This window comes from Molossus molossus, unplaced genomic scaffold (genome assembly GCF_014108415.1).
Source record: "Molossus molossus isolate mMolMol1 unplaced genomic scaffold, mMolMol1.p scaffold_m16_p_23, whole genome shotgun sequence".
In the NCBI taxonomy this organism is placed as follows: domain Eukaryota; kingdom Metazoa; phylum Chordata; class Mammalia; order Chiroptera; family Molossidae; genus Molossus; species Molossus molossus.
In genome coordinates, this window is record NW_023425359.1 from 8,934,186 (window position 1) to 8,947,525 (window position 13,340).

The 13,340-nt window shown below is 45.0% G+C and overlaps 1 protein-coding gene across 1 annotated transcript in view; it reads left to right on the plus strand.

Annotated features, from left to right (window-relative positions):
* Nucleotides 1–13,340, plus strand: part of FMN2 (formin 2) — a 316,345-nt gene that overhangs the window by 279,396 nt on the left and 23,609 nt on the right. The window contains 1 exon segment of the mRNA XM_036277697.1: nucleotides 2,600–2,749. Coding sequence (XP_036133590.1) covers nucleotides 2,600–2,749 — 150 coding nt within the window.

Below are 13,340 nucleotides of genomic sequence, written 5' to 3' on the forward strand. Positions count from 1 at the left end.
CACCACGCTTTTGTGGGTATTTTTCTGTGAGCTCTGATTTTAGTATGTTAGTTGCTCTCTCTGCGTGTGGGGATTCAGGGAAATCCCAAAACAGTTCTACTGCTAAAGTCCTGTTTCCAGAACTCTGTGGCTTCTGTCGTTCGTGTTGCCAGCGTATGTTTGTACAGTTCGGTGTTCGTAGTGGAAGAAGTGGGGTGCTGATCTTTCACAGAAAGGACCCTAAGAATCCAGGTTAGCAGGTTCTTTGTAGTTGTCTCTTCTTGTGGCTTTTGCATTTTCTTAGAGTTATAACTACGGTTCTTTTCACTACTGGCTCTTAGCGTGCCAGGCTTATTTCAAAAGAGTCTCATAGAACAGCCTGTGCAGCAAGGAAGGCCCCAGATAAGACATCTGTCCTCTTTAGTGACCTCGTTTTGCTCTATGGTGGATGGGATCCTTTTTGTTTCAAATTTACCCAAAGGAGGTAATTCAGAAAGGATGGAGTCTCTCCCTCCCCTCTATCACCTGAGTGGGTGTCTTTCACGTCATGTAAGTGAATGAGCTGAATGCTGACTAATGCTGGACAGGATTATAGGACTGAAATACCTCTGGAATACAAGGTACTTTGATGACTTGTAAAAATCACTGCCCTATCATTTGCTTAGTTATTTGTCAAAAGTGTTTACACCTAGTTCTGGGAATGGGGTGGTTGAACACAGTTGAGTCAGCACCCATGATCCTCAGATAAGTCTTACTCTCTGGTTACACTGTTAGGTGACACTTGTTCTTATACCATGGCCACTTCCAAAGAAATGGCTGTGGACAGAGGTTTTCTTCAGTGACAATCATGCTAATCCTCAGTTTCACCGATGACTTCAAATCAATCGTAGGACACTCATTTGTCGCACTGATTCATCAAGTGTTCCACAGAGAAAACTGGCCTGGTGTGGTCTGTAAGAGTCAATTTTATAAGGCGTAGTTCCCAGAGAAATGCTGAAAAAGACGAAATGGATAGTCCAAGGACTTCGGACCTAATTTCAGCCATACGGTCATAAATAGTCGTTGGGCATATAAGGAGAAAGACTGGCTTTCCCAGGAGGGAAATATACTTTATCAGTTTTAATAAAATATGACCCAGATATGTGTGAGACTGTTTCTGCCGTCCACCCTCCTGGCAGTCCTCACGTTGTCCACACATGCTGGGGATGCATTGTGATGTCATTAGCATAGCTTGTGGCAGCCAGACTCACATACCACATCCATCTCCAGCCTCTCTTTCTCAGGGGTCAGTGGCTCTCCTGTGTCATGTTCCTTCTCCGCTAACTAGAGAGATCTAATGTCCACAAGCCACACTTTGGATCCGGTGGGTGCTGTCATCTCTCCCCACAATCTAAAAGCTGGTTTCCGTGGCAACCATACTGCTCAGAGACAGCCATAGGGCAAGAGTGAAGAAAGAGCCAACCAGCCACCCGTGGGTAACCCATGGTCAGGGTGGCTGAGGCCTTTTGGTCCTGTGTCTGATGCTCACATCTCTTTCACCTTCTGAGCAAATTTACCCTACACATCTCACTTGTAATGCCCTTCTCAATGAGAGCATTTCCATATTTTTCATAGTAGGGATTTCAAATCAGCTATATAACAAGCTGGATACATATATGGATGTGTGTCAGTGTATATATGTGTGTACATTTTTATTGTTGACACTATTATACACACAGATGTAAGCAAATAGAGCAATATGGCAAAACCAAGTTGCCTTAGAAGCTTTTACTGCAGAGTAAATCAGACTTGAGCTTTTGTTGGGCAGGAGTAGAGTGGCCTTGGGCCAAAGTGGAGAGGATGGGGGGAGGGGCGGGTTACTGGAATGCCACTTCTTGCAGTGACTCTGGCCACACTCTGCCCAGGTTCCTTCACCATGACATTCCGGCTTTATTGGCTTAGGGCTCTTTCAGGGTGTTGCTCACTGGGATGAAAGACTTTTGTTAAGTAATAAGTCTCTCATTTACTACTTGTGTTTCTTTGTCAAGTGACCCTTTTGAAACTCTTCTGAAATTAATGTAGTTGTACTGTGAAGCCACCTCTGAGTGGCCCCTTCTGGAGACTATCAGTCTGCTGTCACGGGGCTGGCTGCCCTGTGTCCACTCACTCATGGGGACTTTGTCGGCATCTCCTGGGACTTTGCCCCACCCCCCCACTCTCCCAGCGATATAGGAAGCCAAATAGCATATAAGCAACATTATATATATATATATACTACATATATTAGTTTGGGGGAAAATGACTGATATTTTATTTGTTTAGAGTGTAGAAAGGAAGTATAGACCCATCACTCCCAGTATGTCCCAGCTTGACTACAGGCTCATTTCTGAAATGTGTAGAACACACAGTGATCCATTTTGAAAACAGAATTGGACCAGGGAGCGTTCTCAGTATAGGGAGGGGTTCTGTCAGGTGCTACTACCTGTATCCAGAACTCTCCCATGAAACCAAGGAGGAGCTTGTGTTTTCTCGGTGGTAATACCCGTGCATGAATGAAATCAACCTTTGGATGGAGAACGAATATCCCATATTGGAAAGTAATCATCGTTTTTATGCTTTGTGTCTGTGTCTGCTTTGACAGCTTTTTGGAGACCACAGCCTATTTCTTCATGAAACCAAAAATTGGAGAGAAGGAGGTGTCCCCAAATGTTTTTTTCAGTATCTGGCATGAATTCAGCTCTGACTTTAAAGACTTTTGGAAGAAAGAGAACAAACTTATTCTACAAGAAAGGTAGGTGTTTTTCATTTGTACAATGGCATTTTAAAACTGGTGTTTTATTAGGTGTAACTCCACCAGGATTGCCAACTTTTATAGCCTGAATGAAAAACTAGATGGCCCTCACGCTGGGGTATCATGCCTAAGAGGGTGCTGAGGTTTGGCAAAATTTGAAGTTTGAGTGAAAGAGTCGGCACAGAGGCTAAGATGCTGCAGAGAGTCGGCTGGGTGTTGGTTTGCCAGGACACCTGTCTGGTAAAACAACTTCTGTGGCGAGCAATCAACACAAAAGTAGATCCTTAAGAGGAGTGGAACAGCCCTGCTGAGCTGATAAACCCACTCACCTCACAAGACCAAAGCAAAGGCTAGAAAGGTAAGAAGAATTGGTTTGGTTTTGTTCAGTTTTGGGGATAGTGTCAAAATTTCACTGTTCGTATAACAATTTCTTCCCAATGTCACCAAGAAACACCTGATCGATATCGTTTAAAAGAGCTTTCAAGATTCTTATAGAATTAGATTACATTTCCAAAAGTAAATCTTTGCAGGAATGAAGGGAATTTTCTCCTCTTAAGCACTGAACTAAAAAGTCTCCGTCGCTATGATTATGCAACTCCGTGGAGGCATGTTAAATATTAATTCGGGAAGAAAGCTGGCCCGCCCAGGGCAGCATCCCCAGAGAGCTGGATCTAGTTGGAGAATGAAAAGGAAACATAATCTACATTGTAAACCGAACACTAATATTGAAACCACTTGGTATCCTTCCCAGCATCTTTGCGTTGACAGTGACTTTGCTTTAGATTTTTAGAACACTTATATCCTAGGGGACTTTGCTCATCACACTACCACATTCCACAATTTTCTGCTTATTATCTTTATTTGGGTCTTACAAATCCAGGATCACCCACCTAGTTTGCATCCGTAAGTAGATTCTGATACATCCTTAAATTAGGTGAAATCGATTACTAAGATTTATGGACCGCGCACACTACGCCTGACTTGTGCTAATTCATATAATTACTCAGATGCCATAACTTTGTCACAGAAGAAACTGTGCCTCAGTGAGTGTGGATGAAAAAAGAGAGCAGTTCGATCAGAAGGAAAACACTTTAAACATCTGCTCTGAGATAATGAGCTTATTCTACTTGAAAATGTATCATTAGAGGTTAATATAAAAGATGGTTTTAATCAAAAGTTTATGCAGGTGAGAGAGGAGAGATCGATGCTTCAAAATAAGGACATTTGAATTCTTTATTCACTCTGACTTAGCTATAAATTATCAACTTTTTACCAAAAAGGGCTTGCTCAAGTTAGAAAATTGTAAAAAGGGAACGTTTTCTTTTTCTCTGTTGGCATATCACACACAGGTTTTGTTCATGAACCTTACTGGATCCCCACAAGCCTATTTTCATCTGTAATCTAAACCTGTCCTCCTGGAAAAGGGGCTGAAACTCATAAGGTGCAAAACCGAGATTAGTACTTCACCTTCCGCGGTCTTTGCATGGTGTCCGGGATTCGCGTCTCAGGAGGGTGGCAATGGTGGGCTAGAGTCATCAACCAGGTGAGACTGATGACGTGGTCGTTTCGGAGCACCTGTTCTGATCAGGTCAGTAAGGACATGGCAGCAGAAGGCTGGTGTCCTGTGCTCGAGCCCCCGGAGGTCCTGGGACACAGGCAGACACTGATCTCTGTTCCTGCGTAGACCCGTAGGGGCTGCTGATGCACCTGGAGACAGTCCCCCGAGACGCAGTTGTGTTTCTGCAGAACGCTCTCGAGCACGGTCTCCTGCGTGTGTGTTATGCATTTGACCTGACCAGAACTTGCTTTTCCTCTCACAATAGATAGAATGGCAAACAGACCCGCGCGTGTTTTCGTACTTCACTCTGTGCTGCCACGTCCTAGAGACGAGCGGCCGCCGCGTGAGTCCCTCTCGGTGACTGCTCTGCGCTCTGGCAGCGGGGGGCACGGGCAGGTGCCGAGCCCACGGCGGGCGCCTCCTTTTCCAAATCCCTGGCTTTCAGTAAGGGGCTGAGGAGGCGGCGTGGGAGTGACTGCTCCGTGGCCCTTTGACCCCTGAGCTAGATACGTCTCTGGGCAAATGGGCCGCTGTGGAGTCTGTTGTTCTGACTCGGTTGTAGAAACTCGGGTCCCTTCCCTTGGCGCAGACCAGCAGTGTCCAGGGGACAGTGGAAGGGTGCAGCCCCTGGTTCAGAAACCGGTAACAGCTTCAAGATGGCAAAACGTTCGGCCGCGTGCAGAGCCCTTCTGAGGGCGAGGCCTGTCTGACTGCAGTGCACCCCGAGAAGCTGGCCTCGCCCAGTGTGAGACCTTTCCTTCTGAGGGCGAGGCCTGTCTGACTGCAGTGCACCCCGAAAAGCTGGCCTCGCCCAGTGTGAGACCTGTCCTTCTGAGGGCGAGGCCTGTCTGACTGCACTGCACCCCGAGAAGCCGGCCTCGCCCAGTGTGAGCCTGGGTCTCATTCTCTGTAGTTAAATGGGAGGAGGGATGTGTCAGGACGTTGCTAGGAAACAAGTGCGGTCAGGTCGGGTCTGGGATGGGCACCGCCAGTGTGAGCAGAAACTCAAGGAGCAGGGCTGACGCCTAAAATGGAACATCGGTTCCCCAGGGGCTCAGCCCCTCCTCCGAGTGCCTGTAGCATTTACTGTCTGTGCACTCTGTTTGATAGTTAGTCCCCTATCGCCTAGTGTGTCTGTTTCTATTTCATGCCATAACTTATTTCTTGATATTTATTCCCCAATGTCTTCGTGCTGGTGTGGTCCTCACTGTGCTAAGCCCCAACGCTGTTCCCGCCTCAGTGTCTCCACAACTATTGGCCGATTTGACTCGTGACATCACTGCATTTGACACAGACTTGGGAATAAGAACTTAGACTAGAAAGTAATGGGCACGTTTCTTTGCATACCGTAAGTTTAGCATTAGATCATCATTGGTTTCTATTAAATTATCATTAAGTACGATGGTAATAAAAACTCTGCTCCAAATACCTTAAGCAAAAAGACGTGATTTATTTAGACAGTCCAACCACGTGAGGGCAGGATGCAACTTGCCTGTGGGCTGCCTCAGTGCAGAATCCTAGCGCAGTCTGTAGGGTACTCAGGTGTGTTTCTGCCTCTCTGTCTCACTTTCTGCCTTTTTAGATGCCCTCGCTCCTCCTCCTCCTCCTTTCTCTTCTCTCTTTCTCTTTCTCTCCCCACTCTCTTCTATAGTTTAGTTTAATTTCCAAGTCAGGCTGTTTCTTTAAGAGTGGACCCTTGGCCATCGGTCGCAGCCATGGCTTCCACAACCCAGAAGAAGAGAACATGCTCCACCATCTAGAAAATATCAAGGAATAGCTCCAGATGAGTGTGCCCACCTTTGGACCCACAGTGGCCTGAGGCATGGGGCACCTTGTGTAGCTGAGCAGGTCATAAACCCAGCTCTGCAGCCAGAGAGGACAGTGGTCATGATTCACAATTCCATTCATGGCAGTGTCATTAGGATTAGGAAAAAGATCTTTCCCATAAGAAGTAAACATCTACCACCTCTGACTTACTAAGCCTTTAAAGACAACCTGGTGATTTAATGGTGTCGTTGACATTTCCATTTCTAATCAAGATGTTCTTGCTCTACTTTGGAATTCATAAATTGAATAATGGATTTAAGATTTTTTTTTTTTTTTCATCCTCACCTGAGGACATTTTTCCATTTTTTGTACAGATAGAGCAGGAGGGAGAGAGAGGAAGAGAGAGAGAGAGAGAGAGAAACATCGATGTGAAAGGGACACATCGAGTGGCTGCCACCCGCACGACCAACCAGGGCCGCGGACAAACTGCAACCGAGGTACATGCCCTTAGCGGGAACCGAACCCGGGTCTCTCAGGACCGCAGGCCGACGCTCTAACCGCTGAGCCAAACTGGCCAGGGCATTTCTAATCAAGATGTTCTTGCTCTACTTTGGAATTCATAAATTGAATAATGTATTTAAGATTTTAAGTATTGCATACATTTCCCTTACCCCATTATTCCTAATTGGCATCTGGTAGTAAAGTGGTAGTAACGTTATATTTTCTGCCTTTGTCCTAATGGCTCCAATGTCCAGTGGTTTAGCAGATATATTTCTTAGAATGGTGAATTTCTACACATCCGTGTTGCAAAGGCGTGCTTTCTAATCGATGTGGTTTGGAAAGATGAAGGATTGTTGCGTTAGGTCTTCCCCTTACTGGCTTTAGACATGCAATCATGCTTCCTAACCTGCAAAGCGGAGGTGGTGGTGCCTGTCCGGTGCTGTTCTCACAGCAAAGCAGCGTCTGTGTCGACAGGCTAATGGCTGTTCTCCAGCATTTAACGTAAATGATGTCCTAATCGTGACTGCCCACCTACAAGGTGATATGACATTAATAAGGTGTGTTAAGTATTTTAAGAATATAATCTGCAAATATAAGCTATTATTGTGACTCGGCTACTTTCTTGGTTAGGTAAAATGCCAGGGATTCACTTTTGTTTGAAAATGTTAACGCAGACTATCCATGTTTTGTGTGATGCTATACGAAGGAACTCCTATTTTGATGCTTTAGACAACTGACTGCTTGGTTTTGTCATGAGTTAGAAAAAAAAAATGTGTTTTTTCCCCCCATATAATTGGAACTAAGCATATACAATTGCTAATAAAAAAAAATCCTTCTCTATAAAGAAATGTAGAGCCCTGGCCAGTTTGGCTCAGTGGTTAGGGTGTTTCCAGTGGACGGAAGGGTCGCGGGTTTGATTCCGGTCAAGACCCATGTACCTGGATTGCAGGTTTGATCCCAATTTGGGAGGCAGCCAATCAGTGTGTCTCTCCCACATAGATGATTCTCTCTCTCTCTCCCTCTCTCTCCCTCCCTCCCTTCCACTCTATCTAAAACTCAATGGAAAAATGTCCTCTGGTGAGAATTAAAAAACCATAAAGAAATAAAAAATAAAAGTAAATGTAGACTCGTTATCACTGAGCAACACAGAACATGTAAAAATAATTTTGAAAAAATGTCAGCTTGACTCTATGTAGAAGATGGGGCTAAACTAACATTTACTCTGCCAGCATGGAAGGAAATGGACAACCTCATCTCTTATTGTCAGGAAGATGCTACATCACAGTCACCCAGCCACTAACGAGGTCCTGGGAAGCTAGGACAACAAGAGCTGTATCACTCAGAGGAAAGAAGCACAGCTTCATTGCAAATACACATGCTTTTAAAAAAATCTTGATTGTTGAGGGTACTACAGATGTCCCCCATTTTCCCCCCATTGCCCCCCACCACACCCAAGGTCTTCCTACACTGTCATCTGTGTCCATGGATTATGCATATATGCATATAAGTTCTTTGCTTATTCTCTGCCTGGTCCCCCTCCCCCTTCCCTCTGAGGTCCGTCAGTCTGTTCCCTGCTTCCATGACCCTGGCCCTATTTTGTTCATCCATTTATTTTGTTCATTAGATTCCACATATAAGTGAGATAATGTGATACTTGTCTTTCTCTGAATGGCTTATTTCACTTAGCATAATACTCTCCAGGTCTCTCCATGCTATCTCAAAGGGTAAGAGGTGCTTCTTTTTCACAGCTGCATAGTACTCCATTGTGTAAATGTACCACAGCTTTTTTATCCACTCATCTACTGATGGGCACTTGGGCTGTTTCCAGATCTTGGCTATTGTAAATAGTGCTGCTATGAACATAGGGGTGTATATGTTCTTTCTGGTTGGTGTTTTGGGATTCTTAGGATATATTCCTAGAAGTAGGATCACTGGATCAAACGGCAGTTCAATTTTTAATTTTTTGAGGAGTCTTCATACCATTTTCCGCAGTGGCTGCACCAGTCTGCGTTCCCACCAGCTGTGCAATAGGGTTCCTTTTTCTCCATACCCTCGCCAGCACTTGTTGTTTGTTGATTTATTGATGGCAGCCAATCTAGCAGGTGTGAGAATACTTGTGCTTTTTCATCCTGATGAAGGGAGGATGGTCCAGGGAGAAGACAGTGGGAGCCCAAAACAGCTTCACCTCTCACGTTGTTGTAAGCTGCACTCGGTTTTTAGGCAGAGTCATCAGCTACATTACTGCATAAAGTTATTTGCGATTACAGTCTCACTCCACACTGAGTTTTGATGAGGCACAGGAGACACCCCAGTCTGTATGATGAAGGGAGACATCCCTTGCACTAACAGTGGAGCACTGGGGTGGTGTAATGTGATGGGCAGCGGTGCCGGGGAATGAATTCTTCCCAGAGGACTTCTGACAAGGAGGCTGGAGTTAGAAGAGGATTTTCACAGGAGTCCAGAGAGATAAGGGTGTTCTGGGCAAGAAAATCTGCTTCTGGCAACCGGGCCCAAGCCCCACATTGTGTGGTGTGTCCACGTGATTTTACTTTTCGCTGGCTTAAGACCTTTTCATTCAATAGATCGATTGTGACATTAGTAAGGTTTATGTTTAAAGCGATGTCTAACTTAATTTACAGGTTTGTTTTGCCCTGAGACAGGTAGTCTTGGATGAACCAGGAGAAAGGATAGCTGCTCCTCTATTCAATTGCACAAACATGTGGCGCTCAAGTCAGTTTCAGCCCAGCTGAAACCTGTAATCGGAGGGAAAGAATGTGAATACTTGGCCTTAAATTGGAGAGCACCTCTCGTTGTGTTAACATTTCCATTTCCAAAATGTGTCTTCAGGTCAGCTGTGTATTCAGATTTAAGTACGATGTTATCAGAGAAGAAAGTAACCACTTTCAGAGCAATTGAAAATAAATCTGAGGAATGGAGATAAAGGAAGAGGTTTATTGTGATGCGAGAATGTATTTGCTGGTTACCTAAGTGACGGATTGCCTCATGCACTACTGGTTAGCCTTGCTGCCCTGCATCAGTACATGAATTTGGTTGACCATTTACCTCTTTAACTCAGGCATCAATTTCTGGAGAAATGGCCCATAAAGAAATCTTTTTTTCTAGTTCCAACTTCCTAGAGCTAAAGCTTTGGCAAGACAGTTGACAAACAAGATAAAATAGTGGCTGATGGAGCCTGAGAATGTATAGGGAATGTGATCTACATTCATTAAAGAAATAATTAATATGCACTACGGCATAACAGGTAATTATTTGTTAACTCAGTCAACAATCATCAATGCCCTACTGTGTGCCAGGCAAAATTTCCTGGCCACGTGGATCCTACCCCCTAGAAGTACACACTAAAACAGTAAACAAACACATTTTAAAATTATGGGTTGAAATTAGCACCGCGGCAAAAATGCACAGTCACTTTTGCAGAGGGGACAACAGAAGAGGTTAATTTACAAAGAATGTGACCAGAGGGGGGCTCTCTGAGGAGGAAACATTTATGTTGACACCAAAGGAGTTCCAAGGAGCAGGGTGGTGAGGGCCAGCGGGGCGCGATGAGCCTCACAGGTAGAGAGTAGAAGGTCAAGACAGCGAGGCAGAGAAGACTGTGTGCACTCTGACAAAAGTGCTGGCCATGAGATGACCTGGACGAAAGAGGCAGGGGCCTGGTCATCCGTGCTGAGAAATGGACTTCTTCTGTGCATGCCGTAGGAAGTCATCAAAGGGGTTTTCCAAAACGGAATAACCGAATGGGATTCTTGTCATGAAAAGGTGGCTGGCCCAGGTGAGTAGCAAATTGGACAGTGGTGTTGAAAACGTGAGTTAGGAACTTACTGGGGTGCCCAAGTGAAAGATGTGGCGTTTGGACTGGGATGCAGGCGATAGAGGGGACAGGAAGTGGCTGTGTTAGATGCACACATTGAAGGTAGACCTGCAAAGACTTCTGTTATCCGTTTGGGCTGGACCAGTTTTGGAGGTCAGGAAACTCTAAGTCTCGGCTCAGATACTGACAAGCTTATGTTAACCAGCATGATAGATCAAGAAAACCAACTTCCCTTTTCTTCTTCTAAAATTATTTACAAAAAGCTAAGGTTAGGGAAAGCTCTGAAACCCTGGATATCAGGAAACTCACTTTCTAAAACTTAGTTCTCCAAGAATGATGTAAAACGCCACAGTGAAGATTAGGTGGAGAAGACCTTTGCCTTTGCGCCTGTATCTTGCCACGTTCCAATAGATGCTTTTTAAGCTTCAGAAAAATCCTTCCTCAAAAATATTTGTTCAAAAATGGAAAAAACTCACCCTTAGAGGTTCTGGTTTGAGCTCCCCAAAAGAGAATCTGGACCAAGAGCCAAGAAAATAACTAGTCCAAACATACTTCTGCTTTGAAAAGGATTATTGTTGCACTTTCCAGTGAGTTTGCAGAGGCTCGTCAAGGTATCTTAGCAGTTGTTAATTTTCCTTCAGCATTTGCTGAACATGTTTTTTTAATGTCTTAGCAAAGTTTCTAGTAAAACCATCTTGGTTCAGTATATACTTCACAGAGTGAAGATATTTGACATCACCCATTGAAAAAGAACAACATGTAGCTTCACTGGGCTGAAACACGTTCCTGTACAGGCTGTTTCTTTGTGAGCATGATGTTATTTTTTTATCTTATTTTTTTAATCCTCACTCAAGGACATTTTTGCATTTATCTTCAGATAGGACGGGAGGGAGAGAGGGAGGAAGAGAGAGAGAAAAACATTGATGTGAGAGAGACACATCGAGTGGTCGCCACCCACACAGTCCCAACCGGGGCCAGGAACAAACCACAACAGAGGTACGTGCCCTTAGCGGGAACCGAACCCTGGACTCTCTGGTCTGCAGGCCGATGCTCTAACCTCTGAGCCAAACTGACCAGGGCTTTTAAGTGGTCAAGTTAGGTTTTTTTAGGATAAAATCAAATAATGTAATGGTTATAATCTGCCAGAGGAGGAGGACCAGATCTGTCCAATTTGTATAATGTCAAGTTCACAAATTCTTAGGTTTTTGTAGACTTCCGCTGGAGCCCGGATTCTTACGATAGTGAAAATGTACCAAGTCCGAGGCTCCATGCAGTTCATTGTCATCTCAGACTCTCCGGCCAACTCTGACCCCTCAGGCAGAGAATTCTTCCTCCTGTTCTGCTTCGAGATTCTACCCTCGGGCCGAACCTGCTCCTGTTAGTGGGAGCAATGTTTTCGAGAAATGGAAGATGTTTTTTCCTACACATAAACATTTGGGATCCCAGGAAATGGCAAACATTAGACTGAGACATGTTGGTAGTTACTGTATTTGACAAAGAGCAATTAGCTCACTTGGTTTTGCCTGCTGAAGTCTGGTTAAGATGTAGAAGCAACTATGATAAGGCATCAAACTCAATTTTATAAGGGGGTCATTTGTGAGAACATGTGCTGAGTATGTATGTGTAGTGGAGGGTGGGTGTGTGTGGAGGGAACCCAGAATGGAGATAGGTCCTAGGCATGCTATAAATGTGTATTTAATATAGGACACAAAAAGAGAATAAGGCGGTATTTGTGTGTCTTGGGGTGGTGCACCCTGATCAGTGGGGTACATTCTGAGAAGTGCGTTTTTGGGTGACTTTGTCATTGTGCGACCATCACCGAGCATGCTTCCACACCACTTACACTTGTAGGTGGTCTAGCCTGCACGCCTACACTGTGTGGCGGAGCCTGTTGCTCCTATATGGCAGGCTACTGTACAGAACAGCCCAAGATGAAATCAGGCACAAAAGTCAACGAGATGTCTGAGGCTGTTGCCTGGTAACACAGCATATTGTCTCCTGCAAACATTATTTTGAAGAAAGAGTACACTCTAAAATAACAATAAAAGGAATCGTACAGTGCATACATGAACCAGCAACCTAATTGCTTATTATCCTGATCAAGCTGCATGTACGGTGTGTACTGTGTGTGCTGCCCTTTGACGTGGCTGGCGGTGCAGAGGTTGCTCACCCCCGCTTCACACACACGTGAGCGGCGCACTGGCCACTACGCACCAGGCGGCAGGAGTTTTCACATCCTTTATAATCTTATGGGGCCACCATTGTATATCGTTATGACTGAAACATCGTTATGTGGTCCACGACGGTGGTCGAAAATGACGGACGGTAACAGATGAGGGGAGGAGCGTGTGCGGTGCTCACACGTCGCTGCTGGGCGTGCAGAGCTGTGCGGCCGGCCACCCTGGTACAGTCCAACCCTAGAGCTGAGGGACCCGGCGTCCCCTCCCGGGTATATACCAAAGAGACGTGAAACAAACACCCACACAAACACTTGTTCACGTGGCCATGGAAGCATTATGTATAATATCCAAAAAGTGGACACACTCAAATGCCCATCAAATGGCAAGTGGGTGAATAAAATATGCCATATCCATGCAGTGGGAGAGTATTTGATATACTGTACCATGGATGAGCCTTGAAAATATAGGTGCTCAGCGAAAGAAGACAGTCGCCAAAGACTATATACATTGTATGATTTGACTTCTATGAATGTCCAGAATTGGCAAATATAGGGGTGAGCAAAAGTAGGTTTACTGTTGTTCATATGGAAAAATATATAACACAAGAAAAATAATGCTAGAAGAATAAACTCCATGCTTCGCATACTCAAAACTGTGAACCTGCCCTGGCCAGTTTGGCTCAGCGGTTAGAGCGTCAGCCTGCGGTCCGGAGAGACCCGGGTTCGGTTCCCGCTAAGGGCACGTACCTCGGTT